The 27,433-nt window shown below is 44.4% G+C and overlaps 1 protein-coding gene across 1 annotated transcript; it reads right to left on the bottom strand.

The window, feature by feature from the left end:
- Nucleotides 1–1,729: 1,729 nt before the first annotated feature.
- LOC146755797 (myosin-binding protein C, cardiac-type-like) lies at nt 1,730–27,355 on the bottom strand. The gene is made up of 8 exons (XM_085525243.1): nt 27,339–27,355; nt 26,752–26,896; nt 21,776–22,013; nt 20,994–21,096; nt 20,263–20,381; nt 4,389–4,664; nt 2,236–2,484; nt 1,730–2,012 (listed from the first exon to the last, which is right to left on the bottom strand). The coding sequence occupies exons 1-8, from the start codon at nt 27,353–27,355 to the stop codon at nt 1,840–1,842; spliced, it is 1,320 nt and encodes a 439-aa protein (XP_085381369.1). The 3' UTR covers nt 1,730–1,839.
- Between the last annotated feature and the right edge of the window lie 78 nt (nt 27,356–27,433).

Here is a 27,433-nt window from a genome sequence, read left to right as displayed (position 1 = left end):
GCACAGGGCAGCTGGGAGACCACAGAACAAGTGGTTCTGTGAGCAAAAGGGAAACCACTGCCTAATCCAACTCCTCCAATCTCTGCACTCTGCTAGGAGGGACATGCCTAAATAGGGTGGCAGATACACACAGGAGATAAATATTTCCACTTCCCTCAGCCAACACTGCTCTGAATATCTATGGGACACGCAGTTGGATGAAAAGGCATTTGACAAAGAAGGAAAAGAAAGAGTTTAGTCTGCTGTGCCATTCTCTCGGTAGCCAGAATAACTAACCCTCGCCAGTGTTAGTTCAAAGAATAGGCAGATTTTATCTCCTGACATGAGCAGTAATTCAAAGAAGCTGGTATATGATCCTGTATCCTGCATATTCACTGCAGGCAGGCAAAGACATTATGAGATAAGGGAGATCTACACATCACTTGTTATGAACACCTCATTGCATCAGGAACAGTTTATTACCCCAATTGTGAGAATCACCTTCCCTGTTACAGAGGGAAGCACGGACATGGTGAGGCATTTACAGGCCCTTTGGCTGTCACTTAGAGGAGGCCTGCCTGCTCTACCCAGCCTCTACCAGATGCTGGCTGATAGCTCAGTACACAGGGTAGTGTTCTCTGACTTGCCAAGTGTGGGTTTATGTACTAAATGGCACAAAGCCACAGACAGGTGTTAACTCTGACACTGCTGACACGGACCACAGAAGACAAATATTTCATGGCACACAACTCTCTGTGCAGTTTTCCTAGAGACAAGCCATACAGCACCCTGGTCCACTCTAACACAACAGCTTCCCTTTGTGCTAATTCTCCTCCAAAACAACAAACAAAAAACTGGACAGGAATGCAGAGATCTACACTGCAATTGAATCAAACCAAAAGCCACTTGCACGGAAAGATAAAACCACACACAAGAGGAGAGTTTATGAAGAGGACCACTCTTGGACTACTTTCCAAGAGGCATCAATTAGTAACTCTCTTTGCTCATTTTTCACACTACTCTACAGTGTCCTCCTGAGCCCCCTTACTCCTGTTGCCAACTACCTAAACTTGTCTTAGGCTGCTCAGCATGTGGATGTTCCCTGATCTTCATATTCACACTTGTGAATAATGAGACTTCTCTTATTTCCCTGGGAAGTAATGCCCACTTTTTTACTTTGACAGAGCTCCTTCCCATCCTAGAAGGGAAAATATCAAGTCAGATCTCCATGAGTCCTTCCATCTCTGCACTGAGCAAAGGGAGCCTTCAGATCTATGCTTAATTCACCCACTCCCCTAGAATTAATGGAACTGTGCTTACTGGAACATATGCTGAAGCTTAAGCACAGTGCAGTGTTTTCAACATGTAGGAATGGCTATAGAACATGCAGAAATTCTGGCTGACCTATGACAGCTTAAAGCACTGCAGAGGACTGTTAACAAGCCTGTTTGGACATCACCTTGAATAAATGACGTTATCCCCAAGTAAGGGAAGGAACAGCTGAGCACCGCGGAGGTACACAAAGTGCCAGAGCAAATTCTCACACTGTCAGGTGCAAAGAAAACTCAGATTTCACCCCAAAAACCCAGTTCACAACAAGGCTACAAAATCCCGGCTGAGAATTTCTGTGTTAGACTTGAAGCTCAAGACTGTACTGTAGTTCAACCAACAATATTTTGTGCAGCATGACCTAAAAAGTTCACAATAAAACCAAAACAAACTTCAATTTCAACTTGATAAATGAACTCAGGACATAATAACAAAGAGTGCTGATCTGGGCAAATAAAAGAGCATAAAGAAAAGAGAGCAGTGCAAAAGCTATCAAGCAAAAGCTCAGACTCGCATCCCTTGGAAGTGAAATTAAAGGCTCTCATTCATTTCCAGAGAAGTCAGAAATGAAAAAACCATTACATGCCATACCTTGAACCACTTGATGTCCACCTTGGGCCTGCACAGCTCACACTCAAACGTGACCTTGTCCTTCTGAATGACGCTAATGTCTGCAAATGGTCTGCTGATTTTCACAGGCAATTCTGAGAAGGAGAAAGAAGGATGTGGATTTAGTTGGAATTTGAGCACATTATCATTACTTGTGCTATATACAATCATGTTACAACAATCCTCTTGATATTTCACGGATACTCTGGTGGCAATAGCCCAGTGCATAACATTCTTTGCAGCTGGAAGGAAAGCTGGTTCTGCTGTTCAAGTAATCTGGGACAAGAGCAGATAATGACACTTTGCACCAACCAATACCTGTCACAGTGAGCCTCCCCGATGAATTAATGCCTTCTGCTTTAAAGGAAATGAGTCCTGCATCTTCAAGGTCATCTTCTTTCTTCCCCTGGGCACCCATCGTGATATTTGGTGCAGGCTTCAGCCGCACGCCGTCCTTCTGCCAAGTCCCTTCCACATCCTCATGGGACACCTCCACCGAAAAGGTGACAGTTCCCTTCTCAGGGAATTCCAGGGGCTGCAGACCTTTCACCAGCTTCATCTGCTGCACTGAAAGACAACGGGGAGAGGTTGGAGATCTCACACCAGCAGCTGAGAAACAGAATCATCAAAGGAATCAGAGAAAGGTTTAGGTTGGAAGGGACCTTTGAGATCATCCAGTTCCAAACCCCCTGCTGTAGGCAGGGATGCTTCCCTCTACACCAGATTGCACAAAGCCCCATCCAGCCTGGCCTTGAATGCTTGAATAGCATCAGGACTTCCAAAACAAGTTACTTCCCTCTTCCTCTCTGTCTCGCTCCAATTTGTAGGAGGGAGGCAAGGTTCTTTGATATGTGTATACCCGGCGTGAGATTAAGAAGCAACGGTTCAAATGTTGGTCCAACCAGTTTATTATTGTCCTAGCTATTTTTAGGGAGATGGGGAAGGGAAGGTAGGCGATAGAAAAAGTAGGAAATGTAAGCAAGGAGTCTTTGCAGAGAGCGAAAGAGATAGTCACCACCGTGGGTCCAGTGAGGTACACAGTAGGTCCATTGATCTCAGGAACTCGTCTGATCGCCGCAGGGGATGGGAGACAGCCAGGGAGTTCCGCAGCAAGCCGGTCCCGGGGTTCTTCCGACAAAGTTTTCCCCTCAGGGAATTCTCCGTCAAAGGTGTCTTTGGGAGTTTGTCTCCAAAGTCCCCAGTTTAGCGAGGGCCTTTTATCCCCCATTTCGGTGGGGGTTTTTCTTCTTCTTAACAAACACTTCTTTGTAAAATGATTTAAAACTAACTTTTCTGACATTCCTGTCCCACAGATAAGCCAGCAAGGGTTGGAGGTCTCTGTTGCCACACACAAGATTTACCACCTTCTGCAGGGGTCTGCTCCTCCCAGCAGCAACCCTGGAAAAGACTGCTTGTCTTGTTCCTGCTTATCTTTGCAGTCCTAAGCAGGGATGGCACGATAACACCCACCATTCACCCTCCTGGATAGTTAGCAGTTGCCTGTCAGAGTCTTATCATCAGAAAGGCCTCAAGAAAGCAAACTTTGAGACAATAAAAGAAAAACAGTTCTGTCTTTCACACTCTCCCAGGTACAGTATCTGCTAATTAAGCAACAGCCTTTGCAAAGAAGAAAACTTGTTCATAACCAGGTCCATGGGTGCTCTTAAATGGATCCTTCCAGATGGAAAAAACATTTCAGGTGGCCTCCTAGATTCTACCCCTTTTTGTGTTGCACACAAGACTGAAAAAAAAAAATTACTTTTGCAAAGTTCTTCTTGTCATAAGGAAACAAACATTTGGGGAATGGCAGAACCAGGTAAAATTTTCCTTCACGTCAAGAAAGTATAAATTTCACTCTCATGCTCTTGGTGTGCTTTCTGCTATGATTATTTGGACTAATTAAGCTTTTCCCTGATGAAAGCCTAGAAGTATATCACAAGAAGGACCAACTTACCCATGACCTTTTATGACCATAAATGACAATAAAATATTCAGCCAGACTACAGGTTTGAGCAGCTGAGTTGTTTCTAGGATCTCCTGCAATCTCAAGCTTGGAACACACACTTGTCTTTTGACTAAGTGTCTCTTATAGTGCAGTAAAACAACAGGTTTTCACATGGCTATTCCTCATTTACCTTGATCTGAAATCATTCTCAAACCATGCAGGCTCAGTCCAGGGAGAAGGGGAGGAGAGGGGAAGGGAAAGGGGAAGTCAGGTCCTCTAAAATCAGGCTTCTTAGCCTAAAGCTCAACAGCAAATAGCAGTCCACTTCCCCACATTGCTAGACTCCGAGCATTTAAAGAACATCAGCTGACCTCATGATGAGCTCTAACATAGCCAAAGGAATTAATATATTCAAATATTCCCTCAGGGGGAATTGTGGCTGTTCCATGCCCACAGGGTAGAAGACAGCCAGTCCTCCTCTCAGCCACATAAACAGCTGCTTAGTGCTCCCAAAGCGAATGCTCACCAGTTGTTTCCAACTTGAAGGTCATCTTCTGGCCAGCAGCCTCGCAGATGTATTCTCCAGCATCTTTCCTCTCCAGCTGCTCCACAACCAGACGCCGTGTTTTGCCCACAGATTCCAGTCTGAACATTCTGGAGGTGGCAAGCAGTCTTCCATCCTTGTACCATTTTACTTCGCTTGGATCCTGTGCTACTTCACAGCTGAGGGAGGCACTTGCTGCCAGGGCAGCACGCACCTCTTTCTGCACCTGCTCCTGGTTTATAAACACAGGTTTTGGCTCTGAGGGAAGAAAAGAAAAAGTATTGACTGAGGGACTGAAATGAGACCATCTTGCAGGTTTGTATGTACAGGTTGGAACAGGTTTAGGTTACCACTTGTGCCCAAACTAATAGCCTTCACTAGAGAATATCAGCTCTTCTGTTGAAACAAAGTGTCAAATCTAGGCAAGAAAGAACCTAGGAACTGAAGCAACCAAGAGGGTCCTTGAACACCAGTCCCATGGTTGCAAGTCACTATGCAAACATATTGAACCCAAAAGAACATCTGTCCTGCAGGCAACCAAAACCTGAGTTCCTTTTACTTAAGACCCACTGTGAAACATCAAAACACATAAACATGTGATAGTCAAACCACTGGCTGCCTTTTCATGACCCAGAACAGTACTCCTGGCTTCCTGAACAGACTCCTCATGGCCTCTACCATTGCCACAACTGTGACTGTCAAAGGCACAAAGGAAATATGCTCACCAACGCAGTCCTTTGTTCTTTGTGTGTGATTTGCAGATATCTATTTTACTTTGAGTTCTGGGAATAGTCAGCTCTACCAGGTCTCTTACTGTGAGTAGCAGACTCACCTATCCAGATGCAGCCTCCAACATAAAGGCATAGTAAAAAGGCAGTGTACTACTAGGAGAAGTTCCTGCTTCTCCTGCCATGAAAGGCTGCACGTAGAACATGCACTCCAGCCTCACTGCACATACTTATCTTAGTCAAATGTTTAGGTGAACAAGACTTACAGTTTGGGATCTCAGGCACAGGAGAGATTTGAATAATATCTTGAATATTGCTTCCATTGTACATATATCAGTAATTATTATTCTACAGACAGACTGAAACAGGTCTTTGTGCCATACTAAAACCACATACTTGCTACAAACCCAGGCAATCAAGTCTAGGGAAAAAACCTCAGCACAGACTACTGCACCTGGATCACTGTATAATAGAAACTAGATTTTACTTTACTGTTCTCTGCTGAATTTCAGACAACACCTGTCTTACCTGTGACATGAATCTTGAAGGTGAGTTTCTGGCCAGCAGCCTCGCAGCTGTACTCCCCTGCATCTTTCTTCTCCACCTGGCTCACCACCAGCCGACGCTGTTTGCCCTCTGACTCCACCTTGAACTTCTTGCTCAAGATGATCAGTTTCCCCTCCTTTTATCACTTCACCTCTGTCTTCTCCTGGGCCACCTCGCAGCTCAGCGTGGCATTTTGAGTCAGTACAGCCTTCTGTTCCAGTGTATCACCACCCTCATCATGAAGAACTTTTCTCATGTCCAAACTGAGTCTACCCTCTTCACTTTTGAAACCATTGCCCCTTGTTATGTAGCTATAGACCCTGGTAAAAAGCTTTTTTCCACTTTCTTATCAGACTCTCCTAATAAATAGAATGCCTGTCTTCCTCCATTTCTGGAATGAAAAGCACCAGCTTGAAGGCTTTCTATTTTTAAGCATTTCTTTTGCACCTGCTATAGAGAAGAAAACAAAAGAAAATACGGGAAAACCTTTTTAAGTGCAGGTTTCTTTAATTTAATAGAAACCACCAATGCTGCCATCTAGCATTGTGACCAAATGCTGTCTCTGAGACTATTTAGGAAGAAGCATTTGCAGGGGTGTGCTTGTGCCCTGAAGATATCTTTAATAACCTTTAATTTCCCCTGTAATTATTGACTTCTCATTTTGCTATCATTGCATCTACTTGAGATCCCCAGGGAAATTCCCAAATTATTTCCAGCCTGTCTTAAGCTGAGGCTATCCAAGTCCTAAGTGTTCATAGCTTCAGAAGGCAAACAGAAAAGCACACGAATTAAACAGAATTTAAGCACCGTCTACATCACTGAATGCTGGGGTTGAATGTGTCAAACCACTTAAATTTCCCCTCCTTCTTTGTTGGGGGGTTCAATACAGTCAAAACAATTTCTCTCACCTGTGACATGAATCTTGAAGGTGAGTTTCTGGCCAGCAGCCTTGCAGCTGTAGTCCCCTGCATCTTTCTTCTCCACCTGGCTCACCACCAACCGACGCTGTTTGCCCTCTGACTCCACCTTGAAATTCTTGCTCGAGGTGATCAGTTTCCCCTCCTTGTACCACTTCACCTCCGTCTTCTCCTGGGCCACCTCACAGCTCAGCGTGGCATTTTGAGTCAGTACAGCCTTCACCTCCTTTTGTACCTTGTCCTTGTTTGTAAACACGTCTTCTTTCTCTGCAGGGACATCACAACAGTCACACCATTTTGCTGTAGTCTGCTGCAGACCTTACTCCAGTTCCCCATTTTCACTATACTTGCCCTTCACAGGGACCATCATGATGCCTCATTAAGACAGGAAAATACTTTCCCCTCTATTTTGCCTTGGGAAATGATAGGCATATCAGTTCATATCATATCATAAATCTAAACATTTCGAAGTCTGATAGCAGATTTGGACATGAGATTTAGATCACCTGCATGCACTGCTGAACCTCCTCCCTTCTCTTTTTTTCTTCTGATGTCTCTCTACATTTCCAGTAAATCAGAAGGGAACGGCCCTCTAGAACAGGTTGCCCAAGGAGACTGTGGATGCTCCATCCCTGCAGGCATTCAAGGCCAGGCTGGATGTGGTTCTGGGCAGCCTGGGCTGCTGCTTGGCAACCCTGCACATAGGAAGAAGGGGGCTGGAACTGGATGAGCACTGTGGGCCTTTGCAACCCAGGCCATTTATGAGTCTGATTATTTGCATTTTCCACCTAATTGTGTCATTCAAATTTTGTAACCAGATCTCTTCAAACACCTCCCCTTTTCTCACTCCTTGCATGCCTCGTGTGCTCTTGCACTGTAACCCTGCAGACACCAGCTGACTATAAGAGCTGCACAAGTTACCCTCCTTGCCTATGGTTTGTTGCAGTGATTCATTCCTGGATGGAAAAGCACATGTAGAAAAGTGTAGCTATGACACTAGATGACAAAGAAAGTCCTATAGCCAAAGTGTTTCGCACCAGAGAGGCTGTCAGTTGATCCTCCAAATGTAAGACACACAAAATGAAGCGTTCCTTTATGTCATCAATTTATAAGCAATGAGCCGATAATGTTCCAATTAGAAACTTTTATTAATTGTAGCGGGTAAAACAAAAAGGCAATTCAGCGCTGGGCGACAGGGGAATCCTCGTTCCTCCAACTGCCGCACCTTCCCGTCCCTTGCAACTTCTTTTGTAAGGTCCATCCCGAGTGTATTGTCCTTTAATTGGTCGGTCGTGATCGTGCCACTTGGTGTGTCGTTCCTTGGTTGGTCCTTCCGTGAAACTTTGTATCCATCGGGGCGCGCTTTGCCTGTAACTATGCAGAGTACACAATCTACCCATAAAATTAGAGTGTTCTGCAACCCTTGTGGCCTCCATATTCCACCATCACATCCCGGTCCTAATGAACAAGCACTCCACCACAATGCTACCACATCCCGGTCTTAATGAGCAAACATTTTATCACAGTCCCCACTTTTCTTTTACTGTACTATTTTGTTTTGCTCATTAAACCGTTTTAGTTCTTGTCGACTCCATTCTAGAGCATCCTCTTCTGGTTTCCCATCAAGGGGTTCATATCTTTCTCTAATTACCATTAGGTGGGCTGCCTCTAGCCTGTTCTTAACGATAACGATTAGTCTATTTAAAATACAGGGTCCAAAGGTCAAACCTAATATTATCATAATAACTGGTCCCATTATTGTGGATAATAATGTAGTGAACCAGGAGGAACCATTAAACCAACTTTCATACCAACTTCTTTGAGACTCCTGGGCTCTTTTTCTTTGTTCTAACTGTTTTCTTAGTTCAGCCATTGTATCTATTGCTACCCCCGTTTGATCAACATAGGTGCAACATTGTTCTTTAAGAGCCACACATAGTCCCCCTTGCTGCAATAGGAGAAGATCCAACCCCCTTCTATTTTGTAACACTACTTCTGATAAAGACCGTACCGATTTTGTAAGCACATTGATGGCTTCATCTATTTTCTGTAGATCTTCATCCACAGATTGTCTAAGGGTTTTCAGTCCCTGTGGCTTGTTTATTAAAGATGCTACTCCAGTCCCCAGCCTGGCCCCTCCTATAGTTAATAGCATTGCAACGGTTAGGGCTGTGAATGGCTCCCTTTTAATCAGGTGATGTTCAGAGGTTTCTTGTTGACTGATCACATAATCTTTAGGGTGATATATGATTCGTGGAACTATAATTACTTGTACACAGTAATTGGTGGTTTGATTAAATATCTTAGTCGATAAGCATGTAGTGACCCCTAATTTGGCACATATCCATTTAGCATTGTCTGCGGGTAGGAGCCAGTCTGAGGGTTTCTCCTGACTTTGTACTTCTATAGTTTTATTACATAGATGTCGTTTTTCTAGAGGTATAGTTCCCACACACACACCATTTCCAGTAACATGTGCTAGAGTTATCCCTGGAACATTAGGCCTTCCCTTTTTCCATAGGCACTCTGCTGGGTTAGTCCCATTTCTTCTCCTAATCTTCGCTACGGACCCTATTGCTTCATAAAAAGGGGGTCTTATATCATAGCATAGCCAACACTCCTTAGTTAATTCTGGGTGGGTGTTGTTTAACACCTTGAAACTAGACTGAATTATTTTCCAAAGGGTGCCATATTCGGTAATATAAGGGCTTGCTTCGGTCGGGCCTACAGTAACAGCTTCTGTCTTATTCTGATTGTTATTTATTACTACGTTAGGTCCTATACCTATTGGGGGGTCTGGCGGAACTCTTTCTTTTTTAATAAGGAAATGGCCCCCTCGGTCTCTTCCAGGCTCCCACATTCGCACCCCCCAAGTCTTTCCTATCCACCACACTGTGTTTTCTGTTTTAAGGATTTTTATCTCTAAATGTTGGCATGTTCCTTCACCAGAGTGAGTCCCATAAGTCGGAGGTGTACAACCTGAGGGACCCCAACTAATTGTTATATATTCATCTTGTCCCCCCCCTGGCAGAAATCCCAGTGAAACCGTTTCACAACCCCAGTATGCACAATAATATTCCCCTGGGTAATTACAATAACTTTTCCCTGGATTTGATGCTGGGCAAGCATAGATTGCCTTGCGATTCAGGCATGGTTGTGTTGGTACTAAGTCACATACTTGACTTTTAAGGATGGGAGCGCCTGGGGTCACGTCTGTGCTTATCACCTTCTGATCTTCCCATCTGATTAGGGACCACTTAAATGGCTCGTGTGTCTGTACCTCTGTACCCCAACCCTCATTAATGAGACTTAATATTATTATCAATTGAGCTAGTTTTAGATAGGCAGTTTTCCCACTGCAGTAGTGAGTCTTTAATTGCTCGGGGGAGTTATTTCCAGTCTTGGGGTATCTTCTGGATCCTAAATCTTTGGATTCATTCATAATGGAGCAGACCCCTCCACATGTTTTATCTCCTCTGCCTCGCCCATCGACTCGGTTGCCTCGAGCCATGGGGTGTATAATCTTCTCGGCAGCAAGAGTATTCTTCAGGAGGGGCTGGTTTTGCTTCCCTTTTAAGTGGGTCTTTGGGGTACTGCACCCTATTCTTTTTCCCACTGGTTATACACTTAAGTGATGCTGGTAAGGATCCAAATTCACCCCCAGGTTTACCCCCTTCTATTAAAATTTCCACGGCCACTCTGAAGGCTAATAACCAATTTGTGTATTCCTATTTTCGCAGTGGGTCCACTACGTTTCTAAAACATATCCCGACAGTTGCATTCACAATAGTCAAAATATTCCCTTCTACATTAAATTCTATACTGATACGTTTATACAATCATTGTTAATTCATGTTCTCATTTTCCTTGACGGAGGGTTTCGTGACAGTTTTACTTTCAAATCACCCGCTGGACTAGTGACTCTCCATTCGTGATTTTGTACTGGACCCTTAACACGACTAGCATGTGTCCATCCTTTTTCAGCAGTTCTGATGGCAGTATTGGTAGTCAATAATACCAGATAGGGACCTTCCCAGCGAGGCTGCAGTGTGGTTTCTCTCCAGGTCTTTATCAGAACCCAATCTCCAGGCTTTATCTGATGGAGGGTAATGTCAAGAGGGGGTCTTTGAGTCAATTGTCCCTTTTTCCACAATTCCTGTTTATACTTCATTAATTCCGTGATATAAGCTTGAATGTTCTTATCTAACACCCCCGGGTGATCTTTAGGGGTTCCCGCATCATATGGCATATTCCTATGTCAGCCAGGGGCTGGGCCCTAAGGTTTAAGAGGGCAAGGGGAATGCATTTTATCCATGAGAGCTTAGTTTCTAGTGTTAATTTGGCCAATTGCTTTTTTAGTTCCCCATTCATTCTCTCTACTCGCCCTGAACTCTGTGGGTGCCAGGGAGTATGTTCTTCCCATTTTATTCCCAAGGCTTCAGCTATATTTCTAGTGATTCTTGATGTAAAGTGTGGTCCTTGATCTGAATCTATTACTTCTGTTACCCCATACCTAGGGATGATTTCTCAATTCTTTATTCTCTACTTCTAGTCCTATGCCTAATGCAATAATCAGATCCCGTCCTAACAAATTGAACTCCGCTTCAGGCAGTATCAAGAAATCACCCAACCCCACTTTGGACTCTGCTTCTATCATTACATTTTTAACTATTCCTACTGTAAAGGGTTCTCCCTTTGCTCCTATTACTTTGGTAGTTTCCCGGGAAGGTTTGCATCCGAGGGGGATCTGTTGTATAGTAGACCTTTCTGCTCCTGAATCTACTAGAAACTCTACCTCCGCAGCCTGGGGACCAATTTTCAATTTTATCAAGGGCTCCTGTTGTTTCTGGGTCCCCAATATATAGAGCCCCTGACACCCCTAGTCTTCTTGGAAGGACTTTTCGTCTCTCATTCTAACCCTGCAGTCCCTCTTCAGGTGTCCTTTTTTCCTGCAATAATAGCATATTCTCTCCTCCTCCCTGTTTTCAGGCTTCCTAAATTTTTGCTGTCCTGGAATTTGATTTTGCGTCCATCCCCCCATTTTCCTTTCCAATTCCCTACTTTCTCTGACCGCTGTTACCATCATCCTAACCTGCCTATTATGTCTTTCTTCCTCCCTTCTTACATATACCTTCTGAGCTTCCCTCAAAAGTTCATCAAGCCCCCGATCCTGCCAATTTTCTATCTTTTCTAGTTTCTTGCGGATATCTTCCCAAGCCTTAGCTACGAACTGTGTTTTGAGCAGAGCCTGGCCTATCGGTGTATCGGGATCCAATCCTGAATATAGTTGTAAATTCTTGCGTAACCTTTCTAGCCATTCAGTGGGTGTTTCCTCCTTCTTTTGTCTTTCATTAAAAGCTTTATTTATATTCTGACCTCTTGGGACTGCCTCCCTAATGCCCTGGATAATGATAGTTCGCAGGTCCTGCATGTGAGTCCTATGATGTTGATTTTGATGGTCCCATTGCGGATTCTGTAAGGGCCATTTAATATCCGCAGCGGGCCCGTGGGCATGTTGAGCATCCCAAATGCGCATCCCTGCACGCCTAATCATACCTCTCTCTTCTGCTGTGAACAGTATACTTAGAATAGATTGTAGTTCCTCCCAGGTATAAACATTTGGCCCTAAGAACTGATCTACTCTGTCTGCCACCCCCAGGGGATCTTCTAGTATTACCCATTTCCCATTTCCTTCTTAAAATCTCTAACATCCCCTGAATTTAAGGGCACTGATATAAACCCCATCTGAGGTTGTGGACCTCCCATGGGCATTTCTCTTAAAGGGTAGAGGTTATTTTGTCGTGCCTTTGCCCGTGTCACAGGCCCTCCCCCTTCTATCTTTTGTACTTCCGCCTCTCTCGAATCCATCTGCCCATGATCCAACTGAGGAGGAGAAGGTAGGGGAATTGCTGGTGGTAAAGCATATGGTGGGTGTCCCACTAAGGCCTCCTCTTCCCTTCGAGGTTTACGTTTTTCGACATCTTTTTCTTTTCGTGTCAAATTAAAAATGGGGACTCCTAAACCCTCTGGGCGAGTGACCCATACTGCTGCATAGTCACTTTCTTCTTGATTGAAAGGGGTTTTGGAGTTTACCCAAAAATTTAATTGCTGTTGTACCCAATCTTCATTAGAACCATACTTAGGCCACCATACTGCCGGGCCAATTTGTTGTCCGCTCCAAATTTCTATACAATAATAAATCATCTTTGCCTTATCTTTATTTCTTGTTCCTGGATAGTGCGTCCAGACACTTAGCATGAACCCTAGAGGTGAGTCCTTAGGAATGGATGGTCGTTTAGAAGGGGCGGATGGTTTAGTTTTACACTGCCCCATCTCGTTCTTTACTTCTTGCTCTCTTGTTTTATTCAACGTCTGTAGCTCCCCCTAGTGCCCGTAGCTCTAGGATGCAATCTTATAATATCCTTCCCTAGAGCCCGTAGCTCTAGGGGTACACCTAATAGTAATCCTCCTCCCTAGTGCCCGTAGCTCTAGGGGAACACCTAAATAATAATCCTCCCTAGAGCCCGTAGCTCTAGGGGAACACCTAATAGTAATCATCCCTAGTGCCCGTAGCTCTAGGGGAACACCAAAGAATAACCCTCCATAGAGCCCGTAGCTCTAGGGGAATACCAAAGAATAACCCTCCATAGAGCCCGTAGCTCTAGGGGAATACCAAAGAATAACCCTCCATAGAGCCCGTAGCTCTAGGGGAATACCAAAGAATAACCCTCCATAGAGCCCGTAGCCCTAGGGGTTGTGGTGGTGAAAGGGTCCCGCTTATACCCTGTACCCACCCTTCGGCGTGCCCTCACTCAGTGTTGCATTCACTCGCTTCCCCCAGGTCGTGGCCCACGCCCTCGCGGGCAATGGGAACCGCACTACTGTGGGGTCCACACTCGCTCGGGTTAGTGCCGGCTGCCGGCCCCCCTTCACAAGCACACAACACTCGCCACACGCCGGATTCCCAACCCAGACCGGACTATACTCACCTGTCCTGCGTCTTCGTCCGGACTTTCGTGCAGGAAATTTAAAGGGTTAACCGGTTTTTCCTTGCCTTTGTGTTTTAAATTTCGGATCGTCGGCGGGAGTAGGGCGGGAGGATAGGAGCCGAGGCCGCCTATTTAGGCGGGGCGCCCCCTCAGGCTCGTACCCACAGCGCTGGGCGACAGGGGAATCCTCGTTCCTCCAACTGCCGCACCTTCCCGTCCCTTGCAACTTCTTTTGTAAGGTCCATCCCGAGTGTATTGTCCTTTAATTGGTCGGTCGTGATCGTGCCACTTGGTGTGTCGTTCCTTGGTTGGGCCTTCCGTGAAACTTTGTATCCATCGGGGCGCGCTTTGCCTGTAACTATGCAGAGTACACAATCTACCCATAAAATTAGAGTGTTCTGCAACCCTTGTGGCCTCCATATTCCACCATCACATCCCGGTCCTAATGAACAAGCACTCCACCACAATGCTACCACATCCCGGTCTTAATGAGCAAACATTTTATCACACTTTATCTCTGGGATTCCAAGCATTTTCTCACCTCTGACTTTCACTTGGAATGTTGCTTTGTCATCTTTTGTTTCACAGCTGTAGCTCCCTTGGTCTTTCAGGGTCACATTTTTGACCATGAGCTTGAGGTGCGTCCCCTGGCAGATGATGGTTGTCCTCTGGTCCTGCTTCACCTCTGTTTGATCTTTCTTCCATACGACAGCTCCGCTTGCAGCTGACACCTCACACACCAGCTCCAGGTCTTCAGAAGGACTGACTGATATTTCTGGAGTCGTTTTGGGCTTGTTGACAACATTAATGGCTTCATCTGAAGAAAAAAAGAGAAAGTGGTTTACATCCTGACTCAGGCTTATTCAGCATGAAGATACAGTTAGAACTGATTGTAATGTCTCTGCTCATTACATTTGGGTGATGGAGTTTCACCTCTGGAGGTACTCACATACAAACGTGTGCTTGATTCTCCTGTGTAAGGAAAGAGTAAGTTCTATGCAGACAGTTCTTATTTCTTTTAATCAATTCTGTATTCTGCACACGTTCTTCTGAAGCTAAAATGAAGGCAGCTAAGTAACGTGTTTTCAATACATGAACAAACCTATCCAACACCTTGTCTCTAAGCTAACAAGCAGCGTTTGATGAGCACATCAGTATTTCAAGCCCTTCATTCCATCCAGACAGAACCTGCCTGAGGAGCAAGCTGATGGCTGTCAGCTACAGGCAGACCTAGCTTAGTACTGCATTTCTTACAGCAACAACTGTTGCTTTCAGTCACTGAATATACCAAGGCCACTTGCTATGCCAGGCACATTTATGGCATCAGTGAACAAATAATGCGTTAAAAATTGTAATAGACAGGAGCCATGTATTCTTTTAAAACTAGGTGACCAAAGAAGAACAGTCCCTCTAGAGTCAAGCTGTTAAGAACTAATAGCATCAATCAATATCACATAGATAGATTACAGCGAAAGGCTTTCAGTAGAGCTTCAGTTCATAAATGAAAACTGGGTTATGGAAAATAGGCTCAAGATATACACCAAAAAACAGACCTTAACGCCAGGTTCTGTGAATGCAGCCAGCTGAATTTCACAGATATTGAATTTCAATGACAATTTCTTGTGGTATTTTACCCTCCAGCTCCACCCTGAACAGGAACATGTCAGTGACAAGCATTACTCCTCCAGGCTTGACCTGACAGTGTTTTACTTGCACTATGAGCTAATGGCTGTGCTTACAGCACCTCAGGGAGACACCTCAGAGATCACAATGTCCTTCGGGTACAGCAGGAGACACTCAACTCTCCAAATGTGGAGTTTAATTTGCCTCACAAACTTACCTGAGACTTTCCAATCAAAAATCAGAGTGTCATCTCCAATTGTGTAGATGTATGTTCCCTCGTCTACTTTCGTTACAACTGAAGCCACAAGCTTATGCAGTTTCCCTTTATCTTCCATTGTGAATTTCTTACTGGTCGTGATTTCTTTGCCATTTTTGTACCACTTCACCATGACATTGGCTTCAGAGGTCTCAGAAACAAATTCAGCTTGCTTTCCAGCAACGGCCCTGATTACTCCTCCAGTTGTCTCTTTGATTACAAAGTTTGCCAGTGCTGAAACAAAATATGGACACATAAAATATGTATGATGGTAAAGAACTGCAGGGACATTGGTGACCATGAGGCATTCATTTATCATAAGATCAAACGTGCACGTTTAGTCCTAGTTCTAATTGCTGGATTCTAATTCAGATGCTGGCAAATTGGCAGCTTTTATAAACCACGTACCAGATTACCTTATCTCCACAAGTTGAAGGACATACACTGGACAGGGGACAGAGCCAAAGGAAGAAGCCCAAGGCTTCAAGAAAATGTCTAAAATAGGAAAACTGAGGAAAGAATTGGAACAAGCAAACTAGAAGGAAATCAATGGAGGGAGTATCTATTACTGCACTGTAACCCCCTGGCAAACAAATCGAGCCTAAAAGATGGAGATATCACTTAGGACTGAAAAGATAAACAGAATTCCTTTATGGAAATTAATTGGAGCGCAAAAGGTAGATGATAAAACTGGCCCCTATTAACACACAGTGGAATAATTGATTTAAAAGATTCATGTGCATACACTACTCTAGGGCTTTGTTGTTTCTCCACGGACCAACAAGGGTGACAAGCCAGCAGAAGATGATGAAGAGCCTCATGCAAACTCAGTGTAAAAAAAAAAAAGGCAATTGTTGCTGGGAAGAAGGTGCATTTGCATTTGTGTCATCTGCAGAGGGTACTGCAGAAATGGAAAGTCTTCCACTGGAGCAAACAAAGGGCTCTCATTTATTGCAATCAAGGCCCAGCGTGTGGATCTCAGAGATCAGACCTACACCCTGCAGCAAAACAGAGACCTGCGTGGGAAAGTTCAGTTTCTCTCTCCATCTGTGTCAGAAAAAGCCCACCATGGAATGACAGCTAAGTAAACATCCCTGTGACTCTTCACAGGTCTCTTCTACATTTGGGATCACTGCTACAAAAAGAGCTGTTTACATCATCTCTCGTGGCCACCCTGAGAGAAGAGCAGGAAGGCTGGGATGCTCTTTTTCCTATCTTTCCCTTGACTTCCTCTATATCTTAGGGACGAATCACAGGACAGAACACAGAAATCAAATGGCTCTACAAAGCAGATTGGCCAGTTCAAGTCAAAACAGCCACTGAAAACACCCCAGATGCTGTCTGACAACAGCTGGACTGTCGGGGAGTTAGGTGAATGCAGTCTGCTGGCCCTGGGCTGGAAGAGCACAGCCCAGACTGTCACATACCTTTCAGTGAAAGCTGATAGAGCATTTTATCCCCCTCACAGATGCACTGACAACTTCCAGCATCATCCATTGAGACGCTGTGAATTTTCAGGGTGTGTTTCTTCCCCACAATTTGCAGTTCATATTTTTCACTGGCCTTGAGCTCCTTCCCATCCTTCATCCACTCCACAGTAGCACCTGCGTCTGAAAGCTCAGCCTGCAGTTTGGCTTCCTCACGCAGCCGAGCGGAGATCTTTTCTACATCTTTGCTCTTATTGGTAAATCTCACTGCAGCACCTGTCAGGAGCAAAGGCCTCGTTATTTCAATTGATATCAGGGTAAGGTGGTCAATGTTTGCTGCAAGATCTCTGAAAAAGTATCACCTTCTGTTCCTGCACTCATCATTGTGTCAGTGCTGAGCAATTCAAGATATTTAATTTGTTCTTCTTGCTGGATTTACTAAGTAAAAATCAACCAAACATCTCCTTCTACTGATTAATAATGCTCTAAACATGCTTCTGCAGAGGTTTCCACCCAATGACAAACAAGTCCTCCCATAATGAATGTTTATTTTTAATATTTTGTCATGCAAAGCTGATTGATAAAGATATTATTGGAATGATTGCTCCCCTACTTCTAAACTATTCCAGTGCAATCAGAAAGGCTATCTGAACCTGGAGCTGAAAGTACTGCTCTATGGTGATGCAGTGGTAAACCTGCTGACTGAATGCAGTGGCCAATAGCTGTGAACTGCAGACATTCATCAGCTGGCATGAAGCAATCTGGTTCAGATACCAAGCAGCTGGGTAGATTGGCTTACCCTACACTCAGTGCTATCATGTTTAGGTCACTTACCCTGGACTAAATATCTCTGTGCATTCCAACCCCACCACAATGGCAAGTCAACAGACATGATGAACAGGGTGAAGGAAGGGCAGGAGAAGAAACAAAACGGGAGGGATATCAGAGCTGTTATCTGGCCTTCCTGCACAGATCCAAATCCACTTTGCTACTGAGATAAATTCCAGTGCCACTTCAGAGGGAGAGTCTCTGAGAAAAGACCACCCAAAAATGGCCTACAGTGACAGCCCAAACAATCTGAACTAAGAGAGATGATGATGCCGTTCCTTCCTCCCTTTTGTGACCTTACAGACCCAACATCAGGAGGTTCCGTGCAGAGGAATGTGACAGAGCTCAGCACTGCACAATTATGCCACAGATTTTGTACCGTATCAGCCCAAGTCGCCTGTCCTTATTACAGGTGAAACTTCATCCAGTTTGCACTGAAATCAACAGCGATTTCCTTGATTTCATCTAATTATTTTTTTTTATCAGTACCCAAATGCATTTTACAGAGAGGTGAAAATTCTGCAATTTAGGCCTGCTGACCTTCGTATGGGACAAAAGGCAACAGAGGCGGCACTTCAAACTCCTACTGAAAAGACAAAACAAACAAAAAAAGGCCTGTGGTTCTGCCACTCTCTTCCCTACAGAAAAGTCTTTCTTTTCACTGCAGCTGTGGGTCAGGATGCATTAAGAAACTCATAGTGAGCATCATGCAAGCAGAGGGACTCCTCACAGTCTTGTTTACTTGAAGAACAGGAGTGAACTATGTAAATCCTGTGCTCAGCTGAGCTCAGCGCAGAGCACAGCGCCTGCCCTAAAACGAGGCACTTTGCACCCCAAAGCAATGGAAAGGCACAGCGTGGTTTTCTCAAGACCTTGAGACGGGCCAGTGTCAAAACCTGCAGAAAGCTACACAAAAAGCGGATCAAAACACAGCAGACACGTGAACACCAAGCAGGAATAGCCTCCTGCCCAGGAACCTGCCAGTGCAAGGAACCAAGCAAGGCAAAGGTGGGAGAAAGTCAGCAAAGCCAACCGTGATTGGACAAGAGCAGGGGAGTATCACACGTGTATACCATATCATTGAGTCTCAACGAGGTAAAAACAAACAAGAAAGGAAACTGAGCAGAGCAGAGATACACACCTGAGAACTCCCCTATGGGCCATGTCCAGCGAAGCACAGAGAGACAAGGGAAAAAAGGAAGTGAAAAAAAGGATCGATCAGTGACTGAAACCAACAAAACTAAAATTTTGTTTCAAAAAAAAAAGAATTAACAATGATTCAGCCATTTCAGTGTCAAAAGGCATGAAATAGTAAGGACGGGAACTGCCACGACTCTACATACAGGACAAAAAAACCAAGGAGAAGGAACCCCTGTTAGAACTGCAGCCACACGCCTCAGCCACCCCCAGCCTTCCAGACACGAGTTTCAGACAGTCGCATCTCAGCCTGGATAAACCTTTCTTTTCTCAGTCACACAGCACTAAGCGCAGAACGGCCAGTTTCCACTGCCTTCTTGTTCCCCTCCCTTTGTGATCATTCTCCTGTTAGCAGACAGATCTGCTGAAATTAAACGTGCACTTCAGCCACATTTCAGCATGCAAAGGACAGCTGCATTTTACAACATTTTTTTTTTCCAACAGCAGCGCCAGGGCTCAGTCTGATAATTTCATTTAAACTTCTGTATAGAAAAACATCATTTATATACATGAACTTACCACTAACGTAACAACTGCTGTTTTCACCATAAAACACCCATTAAATGAAGTAAGATTTTAATCTCCAAAGCAAACACAGGAGGCCACCCTAACACTGAAAAAAAGGACTTCGCAGGGCCCATTACCCAACTGTTAGTCCTACCCTATGTCCAGAGTAAAGGGATAATGAAGACCAGGAAAGGAGATATGAGAGAAAGGGGGAACAACCCACAAGCAGCTGGGACTGCTACACTTTCACAGCTTTATCAGACTGCTACCTGACACAAAGCTGCTTCTCTGACTGCTTCAAAGTCCTCATTGGGAACATAGAACATAATCAGACTTCAGATACAAGAAGCTCCTTCAATATCAGCCTAAAAGGAGAATGCAAAACTCTCTTGGATTGACTAAGAAGGTAAAAACTGCAGTGAAATCTATGTTTCCATACGAGAACGACAATTGTTCCCCTTAAACTTAAAGAAATCTTAACAAAAGGGTTTTTTTTTCTTGCAGACTTCCAAGAAAAGCTCTATTCCAAGTGAAGCTGCAAGAATGCAGAATTACTGGCGTGAAGATTTGTGGGAGGAGGGGAAGAAGCAATCTTCAAACAAAGGAAAATAACTTACAGACACAAAGACAGCCCAAATACACAGCCATTAACTCAAGCTGTTGGGTAAGAATTACTGCTGTAGGTGCATATTTCAGTCACAGTGTATCCCAAATTCCACGCCATTTTCTAAAGGTCAAACATCCAAGTTCGGAAAAAAGAGTGAATCTAAACGCTTCTAGAAGCCTAACGGAGCTGTCTTTGCTTCAGAGAAAACAGAACAGTCCCAACAAATTTTACCTAGCAGATCTGCTCCTTCATCAACATCTCCGATCACCTCGGATCCTGCTGTGGAAAGTTCATGATAAAGGGAGTCTGTGTTGATGCCAAACGCTTTGTTCACAATCCCCTGGGTTGGGCTGTGGTTGGAAGAAAGAAAGGCAAGGATTCTTCTTACTTGGTGATGTTTAAGCCAGAACATAACTCTGAAATACTGAGCATCACAGACCAGTACAGTCAAAACTCTGAGAGTGGATTCTGCCACGGGTTGACTGAGGGAATTCAGTAAGTAAAGGAAAAAGAATGTTTTATTCCCCATACCATGTACCAATACCTACCTTGCATGACCTCAGCCTTGCCTCGCTGATGCCTTTTCAAATAGCTGGTAACTACTCAAAAATTCATAGAAAACCTTCCACTGGCAGTCCTAAGGCTGTGCAGTGATGCCTACACTCCCACCAACTTCAACAGCAACCCTCACAGCAGTAAGATCAGATAAGGACTCAAATGCTGTGAACAGCCCTGGATTTCTTTTTTCCTGTCTCAGAGCAGCCTGGGCCACTCACACAGATCCTTCCATATTACTGATATGTGCCTTCCCTGGAGATCTCAAAGGCTGCCAGCACCTCATTTTTGCATTAGGCAGAATTTATGCATTTTCTGAAACAGCTGCATCTTGAGCTCTGGACCACAATATCCACCCTTCACAAAAACAAGACAGAGGGCCAAGAGCAGAAAGTCACAACCAATACCTGTTACCAGGGTGCTCCAGGCGGGGATCCTGACACATATCCAGCTTAGGAGTAGAGTCCATGATGTCCTGAACATTGGACCACTCGTCACTGCTTCCTATACCTACGTAAGACAACACATGATCTATGGCAACAGTGCTCCTTAAAGGCATTTCTGCAGCTGCAAATAGCACAGCTTGACAATGTCATGGTGCTGCATATAGTTAAAATTTCACTTTGAAACTGCACAGTTCAGTGCATGAAATCTAACCTGGTTTCTGTATAATCTGTAGCCTAAGACCAATATTTGAGGAAGAAAATAAGGGACTCCCCCTTTTGCCAACTTACATAGAAACCAACATGCTTAGAAACCAAAACATTTGAAAGCTGAGGCAAGCAACATAAACACAATGTCTGTTTGCATAGAGAATTCCCGAAGGATTAAGGATGTCACCTGTGTACTACATTAGCCCCTTTAATGTGTTAGAGGTGACATTTTTGTCCTTTCCAAGCTGCCCCAGAAGTAAAATCTACAAAGCCCATGAGAACAAGAGCGTTCATTGCTTGGTTGAGGCTGGCACTGTGGGCAAGCAATAATAAAATACAGAACTGGACTCAGCTGTGAGTCTTTTTATTCAAATGCTACACTAGAGGATGTTGCACGTTGTTTTATAGTCTCAACCTGTTAGGAAACAGCTGGTGAACGTTAGCACAGGAATTTCCTCTGTATTACACAGAAAAGGTTCTGGTTCTGATGCTAACCTCAGAAACCTGTATTCATAAACATGCTCCAGCTCCCATACCTATGCTGACATTCCTCATCTCCTGCGTGACCTGGACTTCCATGTTCCGGCTGTTCCGCTTTTCTCGTGTCCTCTTGTTGCTCTTGGTTGTGCCATTGTATTCGCTGATGGGTTGGATGCTCTCATTCAGGGGTGTGACAGCAGCAGAGGGCACAGATGATGTGGGAGTGTTGGACTTGGTTCCAGTGGTGCTCAGTGTGGTAGCTGCTGAGGACTGCCCAGATTCAGACATTTCATCCTGGGGACATTATGGCAATTCCAGGGTAGGGAAAGAATAAAAAGGGAAAAGCAGAGCTATATATTTCAGTTAATCTCCGGTTTGTTGGTATATGGCTGCCTTAAAGCATTAAGCAAAATGAGCCTTGCTCACTGCACTGACTAAATGCCCAGCGTTCACTGGAGACACGTGGCACTGCAACCAGAATGCAGCAGTGAGTTCCCATGCTGAACTCAGAAAGCAAATCCTACCTGTGAAAAGATTGACATCCTTCTTCTCTTACTATGAAGAGTTATCTTCACAAGCCACATCATTATGCGACCTCTTCATCATGCACCTCAAGGAAGAAGGTCTTTTCATAAGTGAAAAGCACCTCCAATTGCCACTGACTACAGCAGAAGCTGAAGGGCTTTGGCACTCGCAGTAAGCCAGGACAGCATTTCCCAAGACTGGAAGGTAACACGGACATTGCTTGGGAAAGATGTGAGCTCTTAGAGGATCCAGAAGCTGCCATTACAGTAAGCCACTGACATAACAAGAATGAGAATCCCCTGCGTTGAGAGAACAGCAGCGTATTTCTTACACCAAGCTGCAGAAGCAAAGCAGATAACAAACTGATGGTCCGATTTTGCTAGTGGGGGAAGCCCTATGTCCCCGCATGATGTTACAGAGAAGCTTGCCAAGCATGGGTCTGGCTTGACAGCACAGAAGAAACAGGTGTGGTCTCCCCAAATTGATAAGGCAAGACCCAGAAACTCAAAAATAAGAAGCTGACAAATTAACGAAGGCAACAGACTTCCATTGTGAAATGTGCATGAGTGAGTCTCAGCTTTACAGACATTACAGCCCCATTTCTTGTATTAACACCTCTTGAAAAACATGGGAGACTTGTAAGGCTTTGTGAGGATTTTACACTGCAGCCCTTGTTTGTCAATTAAAGCAGCGCTGCTTCAAAGTCAGCCAATTAATGTCTTGACCGATGCAGTAATCATCCCCAGTACCAAATGAGATCTCTCCTTTCTTCACGGCAGCCCACTCTAATTGCTGCCAGCAGGGAGATGGCAAAATGAATTTGGAGAGTTCTATGTGCTGATGACTTGCAATTGGGTGCAGTGACGCTCAGCAGCCGCACACCCAGACTCAGCTATAATTGTTACTGCTTGCCTCTCCCCTCCTGTGCAACTGCTGCAGAGGCTCAGACTGCTCAGCAGCTGCTTCAGGCCTCCCATCCTCGGAGCTGTGATGCTGGTTCACTAATTTCTAAGTCTTGCTCTACTGTTCTAACATTAACTGCACAACATAACAAAGCAATTCAAAATGGGATGAGAGAAATACTGAAATATATTAACCCTTTGCAGCCTTTTTTTTTTTTTTTTTTAATCTGGAATCTTATTAACACCTTCCCTTAATTAGACCGGCCACTATGCTTATCTTAAAACACCCTGCAGTGCATTGCATGGCACAAGTCAAAAGGTTCTATATTACATCTGTGCATTTATATAGAAAGGTTTATTTTTAATATTTGACCATTCAGAAAAATTGATGTCTTGTTTGGTTTCTGCACATTCAGTCCAAGCAGCCCCCACGCTCCCACATGGAAGTTCCAATGGCTTCCCTGCACATTTGCTGATTTTACAAGCAAAACTGAGATGGAAACACTTCACTGTGGCTACATGTGGAAACCACACTTCTCACCTCCACTCCAGATTCCTGTTTTGTGAGTTACTTTTCTAATAGTTTAGTTCATTTTTTGGGAACGTGATCCAATAAACCTTTTAACACTTCAGCTGCAATTTACCTGCTGTGCTTTCTGTCATACAGAGGGACAACAAAGAGTTCCAAGCATAAAGTGCAATCATAAATCCTCTTCCCCCACCCAAAAAAACACTTCTGTTGGATGAACAGATTCAGAGCTCCTTCTTGTACCCACAACCTTTAAGCATAACTGAAGTCTGTGAGAATTTCAGCCCTGCAAAAGGGATGTGCAGATGTCAATTCTTGGACTTGGGATCTAGATGTCATTTAGAAGTTCTACAGCATCTATAGAGTGATACTTGTATTGAGAATACAAGCTTCCTGCTTGTTGACATTATCCTTCTCTCACCCAGAACACATCAGGGAGTTATTACAAATGTAATTACACTCTATGATTATACACTCGTAGTTTGTAGTCATCTAGAGAGTGTCCTTTATTAAGACTACCAACCTGCCCTGGAGAAATTCCTCTCAAATGTTAACACTACCAAGGCACTTTTCTTCGCAGTCCAGAACATCTATTAAACTTCGCTGGTATCTTCCTTCTACTGTCCTTCTGATTGTTCCACTATTACTGTTCCAGATATTTTACCGACTGTACAGCTCTCCTCTGCAGTCCAGGAGGCACACTGCATTGCCCAGAGCTCACCCAAAGAAAACTCCACAGCCACCACTTACCTACAGCCATACCTGTCAACCTCCTAAACATCAAATGTGCAGTAGTGACCTCCAAAATGCATTGCAAAGGCTCAACATTCATAGCAGTCATATGTCACCATGAGTAGTCACACTTGTATGGTTATAACACTGAAAGCATAGTACATAAAAACAAAAACGTTAAGGACTTTCATCTCCAAATCATTATGTAAAATAAATGTGCAACTGAATATAAAAAGAAAATAACAAAGGACAGCAACTTAAACAGAAAATAGTCATAATAAGTACACAAGTACAATTAAAACATAACTAATGTATGGCCCCGTAAGAAGGAAAACTAGCCAGAAAAGCCAAGATACACATATTAGGAAAATAAAGTCAGTTACGTGTCTGCAGTCGATGTCAGTGAAATATCAGAGCAGATGAAGAAAAAGCAAGAAGTGCACGAGCACCACTGCTGAGATTTCAGCCATGCAGAAGAGCTGAAAAACAGCATTTTTAGTCAGAGTGCACACAAGTAGCTCGCAGGAGGAAAATTTTCCATTCCAAACTGCAAATCCAGAGTCAGATAATCAGTCCTTTTAATTATTCATATGTTTCTTCAACAGCCTTAGGAAATCCTCCCTAACACCCCAGCTATCCAAGTCTTCCATAGCCCGAGCTCTATCTGCACACTATCAGCTGACCTCCTTATTGTGTTTCCCACTTCTGAATTTTCCTAGCAAGCATCAACACAAGCCCCAGACCCACCCATCAAATACATGTAGAGCAGCACGGTACTATTTCTGCATGTTTTCTTTTTACCAGAAATGGACTTTTTGCCTGACATCACCAATAATAAATGACAAAGTCATCAAGTCAGTAACTCTCCATTACTTGAGCTTGGAAACCAAAGCTTACAATCTATGTGGATTCCCGCTGTATTCTCCTGCAATGCAGATCCTGAATTACTGCTGAGTTCCCCTCAGCTCTCACTGAAAACCTCTCAGAAGCCCCGCAATGATATCTCTGAAAGAATGATGCCTTCAGTAGTCTGGAAGGTGGATCTCACCTCAACTTTGTTCCAGCTCCTCTAAAGGCTTACACCTGCCACACATGCCTGACCAACAGAGAGCTCAAGAGCATACCCATACCACAGTGTGCAGTGCTGTTCAGAGATCCAAAGGAATAAATTTTTTCCAGAAGTACAAATACGCTCTCTGTACATTTTGGCTGCCGTGTGATTGTGTGCAGCAATGTGCTGGCACACGTCAGACTATCTGAAGCTACACCTTCACATCCACATCCCACTGCACTGTGGTTTTGCTATTCCCTAACTGCAGTAAAGCTCTCCAGAAATTAGTGTAGGATCTGATTAGTGCCTTTTAAGACACCTTTAAAGCAGACCAGAAGCTCTGCAGGGAGGACACACTGCAAGCCATGCTGGGTGGATGCATCACTGGCTGTCAGGGCTGACACCAGGCACCTGGGAAACATCGTTTAAGAATCTGGTAGGATTCTGAGTAAAGACTGAGAAGTTTGCAGGCACAGAATGTGGGAAAGATGGCTCATCATGAGCGGCCTCAGCTGTTAATAAATGCACAGATCTGTCAACTAAGAGCACAATCTCTGGGTCTTTGAACTCAGACCAGTCTCCAAATGGCACAGCACCTGAAGCAAAAGGCACAACGATCCAGCTGCTCTGGTGTGGCTGCCATGCTGTGAGGCTTTTGGCAAGCCCCAGTGCAGAAGGCAGTGCACTGAATGTGACAGGCGTACTGGATATACACAGCACAAGACTAGAGCTGCAGACCAGATGTGTGAGGAAGTGAAGAGCTTTAAAAGCACAGTGCAGGACTTGGGCAGTCAGATGTTTAGTACCCCTTTTAGCTGAAAATAGGAAGGCCAGAAGAGTGGTAAGACAAAAAGAACAACTGCTGAAGAGCAAGAGTAACTCTACTTCTAGCCCCATCTGAGGAGCAAAAGCTTTGCTCTTAGAGAGGGAAAGAGAGGAGGCAGGTTCCATCATTTCCTCTCACAAATAAGCTAAAAAAGGTAAGGATTTTATCTTCACTATATTTCTAACTGTCCTCACATATACTCTTTTCAACTTAGGGCCTGCCAAGAGATTAACACTGAGACAAGGGGGTAACAAGCATGAGGAGCCTTATAAATCCATCCCACACTGTACACCAGATCTGCGATGGGACATCCTCCCACCTCATCACAGCCACCACAAGAGTAAACTCACAGCAGGAAGAGGCTGCAAAGGGTTATGGACACAGGTTAACCTCCACCTTAATGAAAACATGGATGCTATTGACAGTGGCAGAGTGGGAAACCCTTGCTCTGTGATGGTCTGTAAAACCTTGTAGCTGGAGTTGGACTGCAGCTGCCCGAGGCCACTCAGGTGCCAGTGGTCCAGTGTTGGGACGATCTTGGCCCCTATCTGCCCACGTACCATGCCATCCGCGAGGGGGAAGACATTCAGAGAGTTAGGATGCTCCTTCCTGCTAAACAGAGAAACAGAGAGAGAGGGAAAGCCAATCTGTTAGCTGTTTACGAGCTTCATACACAAAAGAAACAGCACACTAGCTCATGCAAAATGTTAGTCATTAGAAACTGAACCGCACTCCTTGCCCCAGCTTAGCAGTTGTGTGGATTCCCAAACCCACAGCTCCATGGTGCTGTTTGTTCAGACCCAGAGTGTCTACAGGTAGAGCCAACCATCTGCCTAGAAAGTCAAAGGGGGTCAAGTGACCAGGACAGGCACAACTGACATCAGCACCCCCATGCAGTGTTTGAAGGAAAAGCAAAAGTGCAAAGAAACCGAGCAAATTCAAACCAATGTGTCCTTTGAGAAATGGGTGCACCGTGGGAAAACGCCACAGCAGACAATCCCACAACAAAATGGGCATCATTGAACGAAGAAAGAGGCCGAAGTGAGTCACCTACACGCCACTTCTGCACATTCCACCCCAAACCTGGTTTGCACCAACAGCAGAAATCAGTGGGTTTTGGATCACTTCTAATACTAAGCAAGAGAAGTA

The sequence above is a fragment of the Coturnix japonica genome, chromosome 30 (assembly GCF_054131305.1).
Source record: "Coturnix japonica strain WE chromosome 30, WE-NBRP24, whole genome shotgun sequence".
In the NCBI taxonomy this organism is placed as follows: Eukaryota; Metazoa; Chordata; class Aves; order Galliformes; family Phasianidae; genus Coturnix; species Coturnix japonica.
This window is presented reverse-complemented; position numbering and strand designations above follow the sequence as displayed.

Excerpts from the sequence above, each read along its gene's own strand:
- LOC146755797 (XM_085525243.1), bottom strand. Across the intron at positions 20,382-20,993 it reads CTGGAGCACCCTGGTAACAG|CCCAACCCAGGGGATTGTGA; the intron begins GTATTGGTTGTG and ends TTCCAACCACAG. Across the intron at positions 4,665-20,262 it reads TGAAGGAGCAGATCTGCTAG|AGCCAAAACCTGTGTTTATA; the intron begins GTAAAATTTGTT and ends TTCTTCCCTCAG.